We start from the raw sequence: 22,152 nt of genomic DNA on the forward strand, positions 1-22,152 counted from the left end.
TAGCTGCAGGAGCAGGATCTAGTTGAGATGTACAAATAGAGGATTTGGAAATAATCTTAGACACAGTGGAAGAGTTCACAGGGGAGAAACAGAGAGTCAATTATCAGGTGAGAGTAAAACAGAGGCCTGAGAAAGAGAAGTGCCAGTTGCAACAGGGAAATGCAGATAGATCTTATCAATTTTATCCAAAAAATAATTCAGAAATGCTTGACACTGGGCAGAGGAGTTCAAGGTGGGTGGTGAAGGAGGTGGAAGTTTGTTTATAGTATGAAAGAGAGATTTAGGCCTGTGACTGCCAGAGTTTATAAGATCAGAATAGAAAGAGGAGCAGGTAGTGTTTAATGCAGCTTTATATATGGAAAACTGCTCAGTAAAAAGTGTGAAATGAACTGAAAGACCAGTTTTCTTATACACGTGCTCTAAACGCCTAACTTTAACTTTCATGATTCTAAGTTCTGGAGTGAAATGTGGTGAAGTACGAGCAGCAGGAACACATCTGGTCATCTGGTATTGAGTATTTCAGAGATAGTGCTATTGTAGCATGCGACAAATTCTTCAGGAGAGGACAGCTTAGTATGATCAGAAAGAGCGGAGGTCTGGAGAAGTTTAGAGAGAGTATTAGTGGGAATAGAGTTAAGATTATGAAACGAAATAGAAGATTTCTTGTAGGATTTAGGCAGGGCTAAACCAAGACCACACTCAATGAGCTTATGGTCAGAAAAGCCAACAATGGAACCAGAAACTGAAACATCGTTTAAACCATGGGTACAGAGCAGGTCAAGTGTGTGACCATGAATATGTGTTGAGAAATCAATGTCCTGAATCAGTCTAAAACGTTCAAAACATACTGCAGAGTGCAGTAGAGGGTGCACAGCAGGTGTCGACATGAATATTAAAGTCGCCCAGCAACATAACAGCAGGTGACATAGATGAAGCTAATGTGACTAATTCATTCAGTTCAGATAGAAAGATAAAGCACAGCTTTAAAACTCTGGATCAATAAAGTCATCTGATGACCTGACGTTTCAGTATTAGCTGACTTTTTTTCTCATCATTATTCAGCAACAAGACTTTCATTGCGTTCATAGCTAGGACAAATTAACAAAGTGGTATACAGTACTGCATAAAAGAGTTGCCTATAATAAAATGGAGTAATGACTTGTGATAAAGGAAATGGCCTTGTCGCTCAGGATGCATTCGGCAAACTGGAAAACAACAACTTGAATTTTTTATTGTGACTGAGAATTAGTTGCCTATAATTAAAAATTGTAGTAATAACAATTGTAATGGTAGTAGTTTGAGATTAATTTTGGTTGAAAAGTCAGCAGTTTTTACATAGTCAGAAGGTGTACTGTGAACCTGTCAAAATTATGCCAATCTTATCTCTGGGGATGCATTATGACTGGAATGATTAACTTATTCTGCTGACTTCTGGTTCATAGATTACAACATATAAAGCAAATGTCTCTAAAGTAAACAGGGGAGATAGTGGAGGAGTAGAATTTTGGCAGTACTTATTGGTGTCAGAATGTGCAGCGCATAGCACTGATTTTCTCAGTGAACAAAACCTAATTCTCAGTCACAATAAAAAATTCAAGTTGTTGTTTTCCAGTTTGCCGAATGCATCCTGAGCGACAAGGCCATTTCCTTTATCACAAGTCATTACTCCTTTTTTTTATTATAGGCAACTCTTTTATGCAGTACTGTATACCAATTTGTTCATTTGTCCTAGCTATGAAAGCAATGAAAGTCTTGTTGCTGAATAATGATGAGAAAAAAAGTCAGCTAATACTGCAGCATCAGGTCATCAGATGACTTTATTGATCCAGAAAGAGGTTTAAAGCTGTGTTTAATATGTCGTAATACTTATCGTTATAACTGAAAGCCATTCAATCCCACCAGTTCTCAAGTACTGCAACAACAACAAACGCTTCTAAACCATCACAGTGAGAGTCTTTGTTTGGCTTTAGATCCTGCTGTGTTTGCTGTGGATGGAAATGATTGATAAAGCGTTATTTACACACAGGAATAACCTAAGAAGTCCTGCGTGCAGTCCTTAACATCTATGTGCTCATGTGAAGCGCGTGCGCGCGAGGGGAGTCGGGATTCGGCGACACCGGAGCGTTATAATGTATTATTCGATTATTCGATGACGTTTCGAACGCTCGCTCACGTGTTCAGACGGGAGGGGAGGGTATGATCGCGAGGGCTCGGTTCTGGGTTCTCTCAGTCGCTTCTGACACGTCAACACGCGTCTATGAGCACACAGAACAGCCTAACCTCGGATATCAGCGATAATCCAAGGTCCAGGATCCAGTAGGGGGAGACTGAGCGGCGGACGGAGCTTCACTCCGCTCATCGCCGCCTTCTCGGGCATGCTGGGTGGATGAAGTCCACACTCGCAGCGTCTTCAGTCCTCAGCGTCTTCATCCCGGCCAGAATCGCCTGAGGCGCTGCTGTGTTAGCGTAGCAGACGGCGAGGCTGAAGTGAAAGTGAAAGCCTGGCGGTTGTTTGTTTTTTTTTCTTTTGGAAAGGAAACCGTCGTCACCGCCTCAGTGATCTGAGATGTGCATGTTTCCTAAAATATGTGTCATTTACCAGCAGACGGAGTCGCTCTCGTCGCTCCTGGTCGTTTTCGTTGCTTTGGACATGCGGACATCATTTCTTCTGTTCATTTTAACTGCGGCCAAACACACCTTCACTGGGGTGTACGGTAAGTTTAACCCCTTTACTTTGACTAAATAACGCGTACACACTGCGAGTCAGCTGCTTTAACGCCGCGTACTGTGTGTAAGTCGCCAGATGATCCGTCTGCCGAGTCACTGCCAACGTTTCATTACAAACAGTCCACTAAAAATACCTCTGACGGACCGCAGTTGACCTTATGTTTGACCCAACAACCCGTTTACAAGACCACAGTAAGTACTCCGCTCCGTGAACCACATTATGCAGCTTTCACTGTGCGCCTGTCTTCAGTTTGTGGTATGTAACTGCACACAGGTGGAAGTTATTCTGTGGGTCAAGGCATTTCTGCCCAAGGCTATGCGCGCAAAAGCTCGTGTAGCTTGCCAGTTCTTTTGTTATCGACGTGACTCAGTTGCGGAATAATGAAACTACACAGCTTGTAGGCTCTTTGGACCAGAAAAACTGTTTTAAAAAATGTTAGAGAGCTTCTGTCACCTTTATGAGAAATAGCAGCGCAGCACCTATAGGGTTCAGTGTATTTCTGTATCTCTGCCTGCTGTAAGCATGTCAGCCAATCGGGCTCATATCAAAATAAAGTGAACACAGAAACTAATCATGTGTTTGCCAAGTTGCAGAACAGGAAAATACTGGACTTGCAGTGTTTTTATAAACTCCCCCCGGATCCTAAACAGCTTTTTTTTTTGGAATTTAGAACACTAAATTCAAGACTAAGCTCTACAAAAAGACAGTTCTTCAGAGGTTGTTTAGTAAAGAAAATGTTTCTGTGTAGAACCGTGAACACTCAAAGAACTCTTTGCATGATTAAATGTCTTTTCGCTTCGTGAAAGGGTTCTTCAGATCGATGGAGAATGCGCTGTAGGTGGTTCTTTACAGACCCTGTTTGAAAAAGGTCGTATTTAGCACCAAAAAAGGTTCTTCTATTCTTATGTTGTTACTGTAGAAAACTCTTTTTTGGCGCTACATGGAACCCTTTTCAGAAAGGTTCTGTATAGAACCATCTACAGCACATTCACAATTAAACTGAAGGAACTTTCATGATGCAAAGAACATTTTAAGCAAGAGTGTTCATGGTTCTATAGAGAACCTTTTTTCTTTACAAAAGAACCTCTGAAGGACCATCTTGTTTAGTGTGTAGAGCCTAAGACGAGAGTGTGAAACCTGACCAGCAACACTTAAAAGGGGATTTACACCAGTTCTTCAAGGGTTCTGCATTATTAAGTCTTTAAGATATACTCTGAGTCATTCAGAGTGGTTTGATGTGGTTTGATTCTGCTGTCAGAATTCACAGTTGTGGTGATGGAAACCAGACGTGTTTAATGTCTCTGAAAGCTCCCTTGCAGAAAGGCACTTAATTGAATAGCCTTAAAGATGCTTGTGACATTATCTTATGACAGTTTTGAGAACATGTAATTTTACAGTCCTGATGGAATAGGCCATGTAGCATATTGTAAGGCTAAATAACCCCTAAAGCTTTATCATCATTTTACCATGATAACGTTACATATACAAACTCAGAAGACATGTATAGGTAGACGTTATGGACACTGGTTCCTGTCAGCACCACTGTAAAGAAATTGTCTGTGTAATTTTCTCAACAATGAAATATTTACCATCAGACCATACTTAATGAATTATGTCTTAGAGACCCAATTATCCAGACACTTAAAAAAAAGTACTGGAGTTTCCATTTAATTCAAATTTGCATGTCAGTTCCACGTGAATAAAATATGCTAAATCAACACCATTTGGTCTTTCAGTTCTCACTTTCAGCAAGAGTTGATTTAATGTATTGAGGCATCGCCACTGGAGTGGAGAGGAACACATAGAGGACTCACAGAATGCTGTGTGCCTCTCTCTTAAATCTATTTGGAATCTAGATTTTAAATAGATTTATTTAGTTAAAATCTAATGTGTTAGATGTTGTGTTAAAGCTGGGATTTGTTGTGGTAAGTCATGTCCTCTCTTTAGCTAATTAGGGGGAAGGGAGTGTTTACCACTGTCGTGTTACCTTTGCCTTTTAATTTCCCCACTCATGAGTTTGTTCCTGTTTCTGCCTGTTTATGTAAAAAAAAAACCCCAGAAAATGGCTGACTCTGCGTCTTCTGCGCCAGCGTGACAGTGTTCTTGCCATGCGGAACAGTTTACGCATTCAAAGCAAGTAAAGTCAGTGCACTTTTTTCTGCCTATTAGGAGAGCAGCAGCTAGATTCCTCAGAATAAACGGAATGTTGGCTCATAAAAAGATAATTATGTCATTGTTAAGTTGTGTTTTGTTGTGAATTAGACCACACAGTTCTGAGGAAATGGCAATGTTTTAGTGACCGATTCCTTTTTCCACTAATAGTCACTTTTTTTTCCCCCAGAAGCTGCAGATTTGCTTTCCGTCGTGTGTGTGTCTGTGTGTGTGTATACATGTGTGTGTGTGTGTGTGTGTGTGTGTGGGTGTATACACACACATATATGTATATATATGTATATATATATAATGACACATTTGTCATCATGTATGATACATACATTCCATAACGCAACTGCCTCCCTTTCTATATATAGATATACACACTAACCTGCATAATTCTCATGTACAGCAGACAAGCGGATGGGCTGTGGCTTTGATCAGAATATAGCATAAGGTGGTTGTGCATTTAGGTTTAATTTAACTCCATTATTTGCTTCTTGATATCCTGTTGTTCCTATTGTCATTTTTCGTGATTGTTTTTTTTTTTTTTAATCTCAAAGGAAAAGCACCAATATCTGAAGATTTCTGCATAATTCAGGCACTGACAAAGTTACTCGGAGTGGTTTGATGTAAAATAATGCATTGTAGAGGCTTGCATTTCACTACAGTGGTGATGAAAGGAACCAGCCACATGATGTCCACAACACACATACAGGCATTTTACTGCAAAATGACCAGTGACCAGACCTTCCTTCATTTATTTAAATTCTTGTCAAAAAGCTATTAAGACATAGTGTTTTTTCTGGAGCTAGTTCTGAGGAAATACAAGATAAGGTGTTGCATGAAAAAAGCCATATGGTGTTAGTTGCTCCTAACAACCAAACAAAACTTGGTAGCCCACCAAATATGTCGCATGTCACCAAACATGTCACCAAGGCTTTCATCTTTGAGAGAGAGGAGAAAATCAAGCTCCACTCTTGCTTCACATCTGAAAAAATCCACAGTTGTTTCTGTCCGTCCTTTTATTGTGAGAACACAACTCAACATTATGAGTCTGAAAGGATGTGTAGCTGTCAAGAAGCCCATACTGAGAAAAGGAAATAGACAAAAAATAACATTTGCAAATCAAATAAAGAAGCTGGCGGTGTTGTCAGAACAATAGACTGACCACCCCAGAATCCAGACCTTAGCATGCCTGAATGTGTTTGGATTACTTGGATCATAACAAGCAGAAAATGCAACCGACTTCTAAGACTGACCTTTGGAGGTGTGGATAAACATCTCTGCAGCTTTTTTTTAGAAAAGTCTGGAAAATATAATGGAAGTTGTAATGAAGGCAAAAAGTGGACATACTAAATACCAAAAGATTTCATGTTATATGTAGTTGTTGAGGCTTTTGTGTAGTTTTCTGTCAAAACAAATCAGGCAACATATTCATAACCATTTCATGGGATAATAATACTTTTCAGGTAGCTTTTCATTGAGATTGTGCTGGGTAGTAGCCCGCGTAAGTCTGAGTGCCTGTGAATTTGGTTTACATTGGTTTATTCTGTCTGGTATTTTTGTTTATTTATTTGTTTTGATGCAATGTGGTGCCACTGTTTTCAATTGGGCAGGTGCCAAAATAGCCAGATCACATGGTAGATTACAGAGTAGCTGCTGCCTTCAGAAGTTCTGCAAAGTGTCATCTGTGTCCAAAAAATGGCATAGAGTCACATTCTTCTACTTTGTGTGATGTGCTTTATACTTTTTCCGGAAAGAAAGGATGTGGTGAGGTGTTCTGCGCTAGGAAAGATGCTGATAAAATCAACATGCTGTGAACACAAACTTTTGGTAGACATTGTGTCATCTTGTAGAGACCTTACATTCACAGCCTGTTGTGTAAATACACTGAGACCCACGTAGCACTTAATCTATTTAGGCAAAAACAAACATACCACATTAAAAAGAAATGAATTAACCTTAAATCATCTATAATCATTAATCATATTGCCTAATTAGTTTTTCAGATAAACATGCAGGTGTTTGATGTAGACCAGATTCCCTATGAGAAAGGTCTAGTGCCAAGTAGAGTAAGGGTGCTAATACTAAATCTGCTATCACCAGGCCTGATATGATATTTCCTAGTAAAAAAAAGATCTGTTAATGATTTTTAAAGGCTCCAAATTAACTAAAAACTTCAACAGTAAAAGCAAATAAATCACATGCATGTGTAAATATTTTTAAATGTATTATGCTAAATAATTATTTGTTTCCTTTTCTTATCCTGTTTCCCAGCCATAGACAGGGTTTGTAGCACTATAATAATTCCCCAACTTAATTATCCCAGAAGTGTAGCAGAATTTTGCACTTAACTCAAAAAATAAACCTTCCATTTTCTAAGCCGCTTCTCCCTCAGGGGTGCTGGAGCCTATCCCAGCGGTCATCTGGCCTAATTGGGTAATAAACCTAATGTAAAAAATTCCTTAATTGTCGCTGTTGTGGGAAGAAATCTCCACTTTTGATGTTTTTCAGTTTCTGACATAATTTGAAAATACCCACTGCCCTTTACATTGTATTTACATTTCATGAAGAACGGATCAAAAGAAACAGGCCAAAATGACTTGTAAAAAACTCTGTTGAGTTGCATTAAAAGTAAAGCATGTTTTTTCCTTCTCCTGTAAAGTAACCTCTTTTGAAGATACAGTACAAGGTTCTCTTTCGTTATTGTAATAGCATTTTTACCATTAATGTAACATTTTCTCCCATTATCGGGAATTTGACATTTTCAGATTGATCATTTGTAATACCATAGTACAACATTGGGAATTTTATGGTAGACACTTTATTTTGAGTGGTACATTTTGGATGAAAAACACTCAACAGACTCTCAGTAACATCAACAAAATATCAATTGTCATGTATGGAAAGTGCAGGGAGGCTGGATATAAGTGTGAGCAGACATTAATAACAAAAACAAACTACAAGTGATGGCTACAACACAGGGCAAGAAGAAACTGTGACAGAACCCGCCTCCTAATGCGCACCAATACTGCTAGCCATTCATTGAGTGAAAATAGTTGTTTCTTTTCTTTTGCTCTTTGTCTGCTTTATCCTGCTGCCAGGCCTGTTAAAGGGGCTATTAACATCTCAGAGATCCTAAAGATACGAGACTTGATGACCCTTACAATCCCCAGCTTATTACATAGTTAGGCTCATTATTCAGTAACGACAGGGACTGCAGTACAAGTACTTAGATTATAGAACTGTGTAATAAAATGTTGTCCCTCTGACCATTTAAGAGGTTAACCACCTTAAACAAACCCATGGCAGCATTTTTTTGTTGTGGTTGTTTTGGTTTTAGTTTTGTTTTCAAACTTTTGTTTTCTGGCAGAGGTCAGAATATAAATCTAGGTGAGATGCTGGGGTCTCATGAAGCAAGCTCAACTTAGACAGGGTTCCTGACTTTTTATGCTAACCCAGAGGGGGTTTACTGCAAAGTAGGAGTTCTGGTTTAGTGAGCTGTGCACACCATGAGGCAGTAACTGCGTAGTGCTAGAGAATTTATATTGACAGACTGAATCTGCTCACTATGCCCAGTCATGTCACTGATCATAGATGGGTGCCGGAGCCTATCCCAGCTGTCATTGGGCAGAAGGCAGGATACAATACATGGTATATACAATGTGTCCAAATTAAAAAATTAATGGAATTGTCAAACAAAAAGAGAATGCAAATAGTACCACTAATTCACAGCACTTTCCTCCTCAAGCAATTCATGCACCAACCATTCTTAGGAAGAAATATCTTCTTTAAAAACCCACTTACGCAGTGTTCACAAAACTTATGACATTCACCAGTGTTTTCTTATTTGAGATTACTTCTTAGGTAAGAACAGAATCTACACACACACTCTTGAGCAGGTGTGAACGAAAGGTGTGAGCAGTTATGCCGTTTGAGAACAGGTCATCAATTACTTTTTCTCAAATGTTGAAATGGCTTGTCACTGTGCCAAAAATACATCAGCAAAAAACTGCTTACAAATAACATTCCTCAGCAAGCAATTGCAGGGATTTTACAGTGTTTATACAATGTAGTGTTTCACCCTCTACATTGCATAATATCATCAACAGTTGCAGGGAAATCTGAGAAATATCTGTGCGTAAGGCAAATAAAATGTGCATAAACCTCAAATAAATACCCGTGACCTTCAACCCCTCAGTTGCCAAGTCACGTTCTGCCTGTGTTACAACAGCATGACTCGTAATAAGAGTACGGATGCTAAACTGGCCAGCCGGCGATCCAGAACTGTCTCCCATCCAGCATCTGTCAGTGTAGGAGTTGAAGTTTGTTACACTTTTTTTTTTTTTTGGGTTCTTTTAGTCTAAAATAAAATATTAAACTCCAAAATGAGAGCTGCGAACAGCAGTAAAGCAGTCCAGGAGCTGAACCAAAAATTGAATGAATGAAATTAAACCCAAAACTGAATGTGAGTAAAGAGAATTCCTTTCCACATAAATACACTTTAACATAAATAAAAGTATCATCATTAGAAAATAGTAAAGTCACATTTTACTGACGTACATGTGACTGAGAAAATGGAACTAGTTAGTACCCACCACTGACCACCTTTATTATAATAAAAGTCCTCGTTCTTTATACTGAAAGAGGAGAATCTTCATAGTATGGGCTATGTATGTTATGATTGAGCACTGTTATTTCACAGTTTGCAAGCCCAGAAACAACATTACTTTTGAGAGATCCTAGGAGACTAAAGAAAAAAAACATGAAACAAATCAATATGGTAGAATCCTTCTTTATTTTTAGAGAGACAATCAGCAAGATGCCAGATTATCTCTCACTGTTCATAAAAGCCTCCCAGTTTATAACTAGGGAGGTGCCAATACCACTTTCACTTCCCTTGCAATACAGAAAATTAATCAAGCTTGAGTGAATGGAATTCACTTGTTAGATTTTGTTGTTTGTGTGTGTATGTGTGTAAATATATATAGTGGTCTGTAAATATAGAGTTACAAATTGCCTCTATATGGTAGTGGAACTCTGTGGAATTCTGGAATTCTATGAAGCTGCTTTGGGACAACATCCACTGTAAAAAGCACTATACGAATAAATTTGATTTGATTTGATTTGAACTGATAAATTGAACAGAGTGCAGGAAAAAGGAGGTGGTTTTAACTGAGTCTAGCTTTTTGTGCTCCCTTTCCTCCTGTGTAGTCAGTTACAGTCTGAGTTGTTGTTAGTCCAGGTTGTTATTGAGGGAGCAAACAATAGAGAGTCATATGCAAGGAATCACAAGTCTCTTGAGGTTAAAATAGCCTTTAGCTTTTGTTTAGTCTTTAGCATATCAGCCTGCTAGCCAGACCTGTGTGTCCACTAGCCCCACCAGCTTGGCCAAAACAGTCAGTTGCATCATGCAGTGGTGGGGTTTTGCGGCCTTTTGCTTTGACAAAGCCATGAAATCTACGCCTCAAACGCTACTACTAACAGTATGAATGACTAACATTTATTAAACTCGGGCAGAATCAGAGGCTCAGAGATATAAGCAGGAGTGAACGGGACACACATAAAATATTGAAGACAAAATACTGGCGTTACAAATTTTGCCCTGAGCATTTTTACTGCTGCTTGTCAACCAACACCATAAACATGTGAATTTCCATCTACTGATACTGCTTTAAGTGCAGTAATATTGGTGCCTACAGCAATACTGCATCGAACAGACATTACAACAGATTTCAACTTAGGGTAGTCCTCTCTCACTTAGAGTAGTCCTCTCTCACTTTTTATTGAAAAATATAGTAACTCATTCTGGTCAGTTATAACGTGGTCCTGCAGCATCTGATTGGTATTAGTCATCTAGCATTGCTATTTCAGAGCTGTTAAGCATTATGCTGTATTGTGCTTTTTTGTATGTGGTGGATTCCACTCTATATTCTATTTACAGATGTGCCAGAGACATTCGTATCCACTGTGGTTAGTAATGCCCATCCTTCCAAACAGGCAATGTGAATTAGACTTATAATTCTATTTCAACTCTGCATGGATTTTCACTGTATGAGAGAGTAACATCCCTTGATGTAGATTATTAATTTGTTTTCAGTGAGATTCTTTATGCAGTGTATTCAGATTAATTAATAATTAGATTAATTATAAAAGGTTTTAAAAACAATTACGGAAAACAAAATGAACTTGGCTGAACAATACCAAGCCAAAAATTTCAGAACATTTTAATGAAAAGATAAACTAGGATTTAAGAATGTGTCTGGTGACTGTTAAGTGAGTTAACTTGGTAACTTGTTTACTACCTATTTAAAAAACAATTTTTCAGTCAGTTGATTTATTTAAAGCAAACCACAGAAATACAGTATTATCACCACTCATGAACATAACTGAGTTTTTAAATATTTAAGTGATGTGATATCTTGAATTATTACCAGATTATTTGTACCTAACATACAGTACATTCCACAAATATTAGAACTCCTAGCAAACATGAGCAAAATAGGCTGTAAAAGGAAGCTTTCAAAAGTAATGGTTGTGTTTACATGCAAAGATTTTTGCCAATCCGATTGAATGCAATTGGATTACAGACTGAGGTGTTTAAACTCACTCTACTCAACAGTCTGATGAAAATCTTTGTTTACATGCTGACCAGTTTCTGCTTTCTGCTCTGTTTTGCTGTGACCCACCCTGCATCCTTAGGAGGAGCTATTAGTCTGATTATTAAGGGTTCATGTAAACGTGGCTAATGATAACAGCTGAGGTTTCTGCTTAATGAGACAGGAGAACACATGACAAGTGATCTAAGAGCATTCCTCCATACAGAACCTCTACAGATCCTTCATGTTCCAAGATTCACACTTGCGGACTCTCGTATTTAGCTCATCCCACAGGTTCTCTAAAGGGTATAGGCCAGTCAACTGGGGTGGTCACTGCAAAACCTTGTTTTTGTCATCAGTGAATTATTATTAAGTTGAATTTCAGGCGTGCTTTGGAATGTTGTCCTGCTGGAAGACCAAGCACGGCCCAGTTCAATCTTCCTGGATAGGGCAATCAGGTTTTTCTTTAATATCTCCTTGTATTTAATAGAGTCTATGATACATGATATCTGTTGTCCAGGGCCTTTGGAAAAAAAAAAAGCCCCACAACATCACAGATACACCAACATACTTCACAGTGAAGATGAGGTACTTTTTTGCCTGGCTATTTTTAAATTAAAGGTTTTTTTTAAACTGGCTATTTTTAAGTCAAACCCATCTGGCCATAGCCATAGCAATGAATGATGATTCATTGTCGTTGACCGCTTAATCCAGATAGGGTAACAGTTGGGCAGCAAATACTGTTTTTCGGCCTCGTCCCTTTACCTACAGAGATTTCTCTGGATTCTTTGAATTTTTTCAATGTTATTATGTACCGTAGATGATGAAAATTGTTGCACTATTTTACCGTGCAGTCTTTCACAGAGTGGTGAGCCCTCCTCATCTATACTTTACTCTCTGGGATGTTCTTTTTTTCTTGTTACTGGCCTGTGTCCAAATAGTATTAGCATTATACAACTTTACCAGCCTTTATCATTCATTCAAAATGGGCATATATTTTTCAAAAAACAAAAAAAATTTCTTAGTTTCAACATTATATATCTTGTTTTTTGTAAGATTTAAATGATTGGCACATTGCATTTTGCATTTAGTTTTTATTTACAGTTTGCACAGCATCCCAACTTTTTTTGGAAATGGGGTCTGTGTGTGCACAGTTTTTCACTTTAAGTCATTAAGTCATGAAGCTACTAAACAAAGTGGCCCATCAAATGTCTCAAGTTGCCATTTTTCCTTACAGTCAGCAGATCATTATCAGGAAAGGAAACTATAGCAGTAACAGCTTGAGAGCTGCACTAGCTCAGAGGGTTATTCTGGTATGTAACTGTAATGAATGTAATATACATTTTAAATCTAAAACTGCACTAAAAATGATGAGAACAGTTCATTTACATTTTATTAATTTGTCATATCACAGGGGTTGGAACCAGGTCACTAAATAGGGGCTATCTGGTAGGCAGGTTATATGACTAATCCTAGAATCTTGTTTGTTTTATTTATTGCTGCAAAAAAGTCATGGCTTCATACAAACCATCTGTTTTTCCCTTTTGATCTTTCATTAAAAATGAGTCACATCTGGAGCTATTTTGTGCACAATGGACAGCTCATTATTCGTACGTGCATAAGCAAAACAGGGCGTCATGTGGAGGAGAAAATAATGCATACCAGGAAAACTAAGCATTTACAGTATCTGTGACCTTTTTGACCTCAATTTTAGTTTCCTTTATTTTTTTCTACACAGTAAAAATGTACCATTCTGTTTTATACTGTTTCTGATATAATGATTGTGTTTTTTTTTCACTGTAACAAATAGTTTGTCAGTTTAATCTAAAATATGTTCTGTGGATTCAGCCAATTTAAATGGTTGATTCAACTCATCAATTCAAACCTCAAAATACTTAAAATCAACTTCTGTTCAGTTCTGCATCTTCAGTTTACATGACCAGCTTATAACAAAACTATAGAGCAAATCATTCTTTACTACTTCAAAGATTTGAATATTTAATGTCGATTAGTGAATCTACCTTAATGCCAACAGTGTTTCTGGTAACTCTGTTGTGATTGAAAAAGTATTACTTTAGTAGGGAAGTGTGAATGTAATGTATTTTAAACATTTATGGTATAAAATAAATCATAGTGCTTAAAGAGGGGTGTGAAGATTTTTGGAAAAAGTCCACTTGGCAATGAAATGTTTCTTGGCGATTGTAAAAGGTAAAAAAAAAAAGGTAATCACTACATTTTGTGAAAATCATCTCTAGTGTACAAGAAGTTACAGTATGTCAAATTAAATAGATCAGTTGGTCCAACTTCCCTTCCTGGATCGGGGCCTTGTCGTGGCGGAAGGGCTTGTGTGGTCTAGGGATCTTCAGAGCTAAGTCTTCGGGAGCACTATGCTCCTGGTAGGGTCTCCCAAGGAGAACAGGTCTGGAGTGAAGACCCAGACTAATTACTCCATGCATATTGTGCACGAAAAATCGTGTACCCTGACCTATCCCCTGGGACCTACCCCTGGAGCCAGACTTGTATACTGTGCCAGGCATGATTGTCCATAATGAACACCAAGTTTGAACACAAGGATGTTCATAAGTGTACATGGTACCAGAGCTCCTTGGGTCAAAGGTCAATGATCGACTTTGTTGTCAGTTCATCTGACTTGGGACCATATGTTCTGGACACTCGGGTAAAGAGAGGTGCTGAGCTGTCAACTGACCACCATCTGGTGGTGAGTTGGATCAGATGGCAAGGAAAACTGATGGTCAGATCTGGTAGGCCCAAGCGAATAGTGAGGGTATGCTGGGAACCCGGAGGAGGTAGGGGACATGGAGTCTGGATGGACCCTGTTCAAAACCTCCATTGTGGAAGCTGCCAGGCGTAGCTGTGGCCAAAAGCTTGTGGGTGCCTGTCAGTGCGGTAACCCAAGAAACTCCTGATGGACACCGGTGGTGAGGGAGGCCGTCAAGTTGAAGAAAGAGGCCTTTAGGGACTGGTTGGCCTGAAGGACTCCTGATTCAGCAGATAGGTACCGACAGGCTAAAAAGATGGCAGCTGCAACAGTGGCAGAAGCAAAATCCAGGGCATGGGAGGAGTTTGGTGAGGCCATGGAAAAAGACTTTTGTTCGGTCTTAAGGAGGTTCTGGACAACTGTCCGGCGACTCAGGAGAGGTCAGGGTGGTTGCGCCCAAGCTGTATTTGGCAAGGGTGGAGAAACTCTGACTTCAAATGAGGATATTGTCGTTCAGTGGAAGGAGCACTTTGAGGAACTTCTTAATCCGGGAGACGTGCCTCCCTCACGGGAGTCAGGGCCAGAGGCTCCTGGGGTGTCAAGTTCCATTTCCCTGGTGGAGGTCACTGAGGTAGTTGGTAAGCCCCTCAGTGGCAAGGCACTGGGGGTGGATGAGATTCATCCAGAGATGCTTAAGGCTCTGGATACTGTGGGGCTGTCGTGGCTAACACACCTCTGCAATATTGCATGGACCTCGGGAACAGTGCCCTTGGACTGGCAGACTGGGGTGGTGGTCCCTATTTTTAAAAAGGGGGACCAGAGGGTGTGTGCCAACTATTGGGGTATCACACTGCTCAGCCTCCCTGGGAAAGTCTATGCAAAGGTGCTGGAAAGGCGACTCCGACCGATAGTTGAACCTCAGATTGAGGAGGAACAATGTGGATTCCGTCCTGCCGTGGAACAATGGACCAGCTTTTCACCCTCTCACAGATTGTTGAGGGGGCATGGGAGTTTGCCAACCCAGTCTATATGTGTTTTGTGGACTTGGAGAAGGCTTATGACCGTGTACCTCAAGATATCTTGTGGGAGGTCCTCCGGGAGTATGCGGTGCCGGGGCTACTACTCCAGGCCATCCAATCTCTGTACCCCCGGAGTGAGAGCTGTGTCCATATACTCAGCATTAAGTCAGACTCTTTCAGTGTTAGCATTGGACTCCACCAGGGTTGTGCCCTGTATCCACTCTTGTTCGTGATATTCATGGACAGAGTGTCAGGGCATAGCTGGGGTTAGGAGGGCATTATGTGTGGAGGCCGGAGGGTGGCATCTTTGCTATTTGCAGATGATGTTGTTCTTTTGACGGAATCACATAGATGCCTCCAGCGCTCACTGGAGCGGTTTGCAGCTGAGTGTGAAGTCCATGGTCTTGGCCCGGAAAAGGATGGCATGCCCACTCCAGGTAAGAGGAAAGGACCTGCCCCAGGTGGAGAAGTTTAAGTATCTTGGGGTCTTATTCACGAGTAATGGGAAGAGGGATCGTGAGATCGGCCGTAGGCTGGGACAGGCAGCAGCAGTAATGCGGTCACTGTACCGGACTGTAGTGGTGAAGAGGGAGTTGATCCAAAAGGCGAAGCTCTCTGTTTACTGGTCGATCTACATCCCAACCCTCACCTATGGTCATGAGCTGTGGGTAATGACCGAAAGAACAAGATCACGAATACAAGCGGCGGAAATGAGCTTTCTTCGTCAGGTGGCGGGCTACACGCTATGTGATAGGGTGAGGAGCTCGGTCATCCAGGAGGAGCTAAGAGTAGAGCCGCTACTCCTCCGCATTGAGAGGAGCCAGCTGAGGTGGTTCGGACATCTGATCCGGATGCCCCCTGGATGCCTCCCGGTGGGGGTGTTCCAGGCACAGTCTACCGGGATAAGGCCCCGGGGTCATCCTAGGACCCGCGGGATTACATCTCCAAGTTGGCCTGGGAGCGGCTTGGGGTCCCTGGGAATGAGCTGGAGGAAGTTGTGGTTGACAGTGTCATCTGGGATTCTCTGCTGTCCCAACTGCTGCCACGACCCTATCTGGACTAGCGGTCAACGATGATGATGATGATGATGATGATGATGATTTGGTCTTTTTTCTGTAAAATTGATCACAGGGCCATTCATGCAACAGTTGATCTTAAACTCTTCATCATGCTAATATTTCCATGAGGGTTTTCAGAGGCTTAACATGCACATTTGAAGAGACTGAGGCAATACAGTGTACAGATGCAGGTGGACTGGGGCTTTTACAGCTATTCACCATGTTTCACGTGTAAGCATGTTTAAACTATGATTTTATCCTGCCTCAACAACTGATCTTGATTGAGTTGCTTTCTTTCAATTTATCATAGATAGGCTATAATTGGAGCTCTCTGTGTAGTTGTCCTGGCATTTTGCCTGTAAAGACTAAAACTTGCTGTTTTTAGAAAAATGTACAAATATTTTTTCATAGTTTAACAAAAATATTTTAATCTAAATACAAAAAAAGAGCATAGTTCTCTGCCAGGAATCGATGAAAAACATCTCTGAGGCTTGGCCCACAGCATAAACTCTTTTTATAATGTTTTTGTGGCATTCATGTAAAGATAGGATAACCTTCCTCTTCCTCAGAGATTTACCCGAAGTCCTACAAGTCCAAAACCAGAAGAATCAGGGCTGAACCACAATACACAACTCATACCACAGGCATGTTCTCACAGATTGTTTCATAACATTCTGCACTTTTTTCCTCAGGCAACACTGCCACAGCCTGGATCACTCTCCTAAGCAGTAATGTTCCTGAATGGTTCCTGCCCTGGACATATAGGGTTAGGACAAACCTTCAGGTGCTGTAGAACAGGGTTGTCAAACTCAGAGTAAAAGGGTCATAGTAAAAATCTCAACAAAGATGTGGGGCGGAGAACACCTATGTTTTTATTTAATTTACACATAACAATTTGCTATAACTTGAACTGACTATTTAAAAGCAATACGGCAAAATAGCAAAATATAGTCACCTATAGTAGAAGCTGAAATATTACAGGAATGTTGGAAATATGTATATTGCTGCTGTCAGAACAAAACCTCCATCTCCAATTTTGTCGATTTTCAATTTTTGTCATAATCTGAAAATACCCATTGTCCTTTACTTTGTCTGTAAATTGAATTTTAAAAGGACCAAATGATTGTACACAGTTACATGGAAAAAAATCTAGTTCCATTAATGATGCTCCCAGACCACCCAATCTATAAATGGCAATAAGGAAAACATTTATTTTATTTTTATTATTATTATTAGGGGTTCAAACACAAAGTACTGAAACAGTATTGCAATTGTTAGCATTGCTGTTCTTATTCTGCTAAAACAAATTCTTCATGAAACATGAAACTTCATCATTTCCTCCTGCTACTCAAACCCATGAGTTGAGATAAATTGGCCTTAAGGGGGTGTTGTAGTGACACATCAAAATTTCTCAAGCATGTTCCCTAGTAGAGCCATATACCATGTTCACATTACTAGGGTGCACTTTAACAAGCAAGAAAATATTATGTGACAACAAAACATTATGTAACAGGTTGTCAAATTGATGTGACATTTTACATGCTGCTATTTGTGCCATCCTGGCCTGGGTTCTGTGACGCTGACACCATATCTGAAAAAACAGCAGACATTTTGCAGCCTTAGAATTGGCCAGTCACCACTTCCAAAAGCTCCCAAAACATTGGGCCTACTTCCAGTATAGTGCTTGGACCCTTGAATTGCCATTTGCTGCTATATTTTTCATCATAATGATTTATTTAAGTACGTCAGCTAATTTTTATACGGTTCCTAAACACTGAAGTGAACACGGAAGGAAGCACAGTGATGGCATGTGAATTGAAGCTTAAACTTTGACAAACAGAAACGTAATAAAGATGCAGTTCAGTAAAAGTTGTGGTTATAGTATACTGTCATCTTTGACATTTAAGTGCATTGTTCTAGTAATTAAACTAAGAACTGAATTGTGAATGTCACACAATGTTTTACCATCCAGTGCTGTGCGAAAATGAACATCATAACACTGTTTACTTTAAACCAACAATAGAAGAATTTTTTATCACATGTCAGAGTTTTATTGCAGATAAGTCATCGAGCACAGGCCTAGTAGACATAAGTGTTTTTTTGGCAGTGAATCAGGTTAAAGATTGCATAATAGGCATAAAGGTTTTCTTGCCAATGGATCCAGTGAAATAAGGCTTGCAGTAGAAGTTTCAGCTTTCCTTATCTCGTGTTTATGAAAGCGGGAACATGGAGAGGAAATGAAAGACACTAAATGGGAGAAAAGGAACAGTAAAGAGCTCTGAACAAAGAAAAAACACAGACGGAGGGTAGGTTGATGGACACAGTGGAAAGAGACCAATGCGTGTTAAATGTTAAAGCAAGAGCACTAGTCTCAATAATGCTACATAGTAAATTTGTGAAGAACAAAAAGCAAGTCTGTTTTAGCTTAGACAGATTTAGCTATGCTACAGCTACTGATGTTTCATTTGGGCTAAATATAAGAATTTGGGAAGTGAATGCAGTAATGCAATGAGAAAATAACCAGGGTTGTGTTTGAGAGGTCATATCCGTGGAGATGGATACATTTGTTCTTGCCCATCTTTTTAACAGTGCAACAACAAAAGTTTTTCAGCTGATAGCAAGGCCCCCCTAAGACGAACACAGTCTACAACTCAGCTAGGCAGCTAGTCCTGTGGTTCCTTAGCTGGTTTTTAATGCATTTTAAAACTTGAATTCCTCTGCCCAGAATTCCTCTGTCCAATGCTCTGTCAAGCATTTTTTGATTATTTTCTGGATAAATTCAATAAGGTCTATCTGGATTTCCCTGTTGCAGCCTGCACTTCTCTTTCTCAGGCCATCTCCCCACTCGGTTAGATCATCCGCAACCATGGTTTTAACTTTCACTGTTATGCTGATAACATAGCACTACTTCCCTCTCTGCCTCCACCCAAGCTTTAAGTTCTTGTGTTACAGATTCAAAACTCAATTACCTGAAACTAAACGCTGTTAAAACTTCTGTTAGTTGGAGCTAAAACTTCACTTTCCTAAGTTCTGAACTTCTCAGTCGACATTGATGGTGTCACTATTAAGCCAGCCCAATTTGTTACAAACCTTGGCTGTCTTCTTGATTCATCTCTCACTATTTTTGAGTCTGACATTAAGCTAGTCACCTGCATTTTATTATCTGCCTAACATTGCACGCTTACACCCTATGCTTAGTGATGCTGATGATAAAATGTTCATCAATGCCTTCATCTTATCTTGCGTTGATTGCTGTAACTCACTTTTCTGTGGCCTTCAAGCTAAACTAATCAAGCGTCTTCAATATGTCCAAAACTCAGCAGCCAGGGTTCTTACCTCCACCATGTGCACAGCTCATATTACTCCTGTTCTTCAACAGTTGCATTTGCTTCCTATTAGTTCTAGGATTAAGTAGAAAATCCTTCTTCTTACCTTAAAAGTTTTATGTGGTCTAGCTCCAACATACATTTCTGATCTCATTTCATTATGTTGTCCCTCTCATGCTCAGCTAGACTTTCTACTATGGGTCGCAGATTTTTCAGTGCTGAAATTATTATTATTATTATTAATTATGAAAGAACAGATGTGTGCAAAAATAGACAATACTAAATAATGAAATTCTAGTATATACTCATGCTACTCTGTGGTAGTTCAGCCTAGATTTTACAGCATTGAGTCAGATTTATCTTTTTTTTACCATCCAATCTCTGATCCAGCATTTTGTAATGGTGTCTGCATGATGCATGTTTTTTTATGATTTTATTTTTTGTACCTGGTTCCAATTTCTTTATAGCCAAATTGGCCAATGGATGTTTTTTTGGAAATCATCTGTTTGAACTAATGAACAATCACATTTTCAGTACTTTCTTTTAGCCAGAGTCACAATAACAGTATTTGCTCTTCAATAGGCCAAACTGGCATGTACATCACATAATGTTACACTGTGCATGACTTATTGGCTATTTAGCACAATGAATCATGCACAATTAGCAGCAGCGTTCGAATAGAGCACAAGTGCATTTTAATTATCATTAAACTGTCAAACAGCCAAAATCAATATTATTAATTTATTGCTAGCCAACTGCTTATTTGGGGCAAAATTCAGCCAAGTTTGGATTAAGTCCAGTACCAGTACTGGATATTGGATACCGTCTGAATGGACCATAATATCAAGCTGATTTAGGAGTTGATATCAGATACACCTATATGGACCATACACTGACTGGCCACATCACTTAAATACACTTACACTTTCTTTGTCCATTTGATCAAGTCCTTTCACTATATAATTGCACTTTGTAGTTTTATAATTACAGTCTGTAGTCCATCTGTTTGGCATGATTAGTTAGCCCTGTTTTACCCTCTTATTTAATGGATAGGACCCCCACAAGATCACCACAAAACTAGCATTATTTGGGCAGTGGATCCTTTAATATGATCAACATTACATATATAAATATGTAATATTTGCATTAAAAACATTGTGATCCCTGGTTCCTACCACCACTACTGTAAAGACTTTTCTCTACAACAAAACCAAAATGACTTTGGTTGACTGACATTTTAAGCATTATACAGAAATATCAGCTGAATTCATCTTTAAACTTTAAACTGTGTATGTGTGGGTGTATTTCAGTGACTAAAATGCTTAACCATCTGAAGATCTATGGAATTATGTGGTATTTTAAGATTACACTGTGGTCTTCTGTCATCCTACTGAGAAATATCAGGGCAGCAGTTACAAGGCGCAGTGGTTTTCTGTCTATTGAGAGCATATTAACAAATTGTACTCATAACAGAACAAACTGAAATTTGGCTCATATAGAAATAGTAGTGTTTCTACATGTAACAATAATTTGCAGTGTTGCTTTCTAGTAATATCAAGAAAGTTTCTTATGAGCAACCCACCATTGTTTTAGGGTTAATCAGTCTAAGCTGATTCTGAATAGCTGATCCTACCTGCTTTCTGTACCTGATTTTGACTGACCTGAAGCCCATAGATTTACTAAATGCATTGACAGAGCTGACTAGCAAGTGGATCTATGTCATTACCAGATCAAACATCAGAGAAAAGCAGCAAAAACATTCACCTGTTTGGATGCAGCTCATCAGACCCAAGCACTCTTTATACTCTGAATGTATAGATAGGTAATTAATTCTTTATAGGTCACATTTTTCCAGCTAAAAGCTTTGAGGTGAAGAAAATTATGATGACTAGGCTAATAACATTGACTGAGGCATCAAGCAATTAGCATTTCTCTGTACAGCTAAAACATAGATCTACATACATAATTGCATCATTGGCTGTTTTCAGTAGTGATGATATGTCTATATCTTCTGAATACTGGAGCAGTTAAAAACACTTAAAAACAATGCACATGGATTTAGTTTTTAAAAATCTAAATCTCTAAAAAAGGAAAACATGATGTTGTATATTTTTAACTATTGAATCTCACTACTCTCTAATGTTTCCTTGTAAACCGTAAATATGTGAGCCAAAGCAACAGAATATTATATGGCACAGGTAAAAAGGAAAACCTCAATAGCTGTCTGTCAATGTGTTGTGGCAATGGAACAAAGTTGCAGAACACTATAATTTGCAAAATATTTATATAATTTAATAATTAGCTTTAGCAGACAGCCTAACAGCAGTATATGGACTGTGAAAATAAAAGTTGTAAGAAATTACATATTTATCTTCAAACCTCACTGTGTTGCAGTAATGAGAATTTGCTCACTTAATTGGAAAATATAACTAGCAGATGGATACCAAAGGGCCAAGCGAGTCGCGGCTTCGGCGGTTGCTGAGGCAAAAACTTGGGTGTGGGAAGAGTTTGGTGAGGCCATGGAGAAAGACTGTCGACAGGCACCG

General features: G+C 39.3%; 1 protein-coding gene across 6 annotated transcripts in view; it reads left to right on the plus strand.

Annotated features, from left to right (window-relative positions):
• Nucleotides 1-2,182: 2,182 nt before the first annotated feature.
• The window catches only part of il15ra (interleukin 15 receptor subunit alpha), a 40,823-nt gene continuing 20,853 nt past the window's right edge, over nt 2,183-22,152 (plus strand). For 2 of the 6 annotated variants that reach the window (XM_037538729.1, XM_017696934.2), the window contains exon 1: nt 2,185-2,714. In XM_037538729.1, the coding sequence (XP_037394626.1) occupies nt 2,567-2,714 (148 nt within the window). In that variant the 5' untranslated portion in view covers nt 2,185-2,566. Of the gene's footprint in view, nt 2,715-22,152 lie in introns of all 6 variants that reach the window. The other 4 variants (XM_017696933.2, XM_037538731.1, XM_017696937.2 and 1 more) reach the window with 3 other exon arrangements.

Source organism: Pygocentrus nattereri, chromosome 1 (assembly GCF_015220715.1).
Source record: "Pygocentrus nattereri isolate fPygNat1 chromosome 1, fPygNat1.pri, whole genome shotgun sequence".
In the NCBI taxonomy this organism is placed as follows: Eukaryota; Metazoa; Chordata; class Actinopteri; order Characiformes; family Serrasalmidae; genus Pygocentrus; species Pygocentrus nattereri.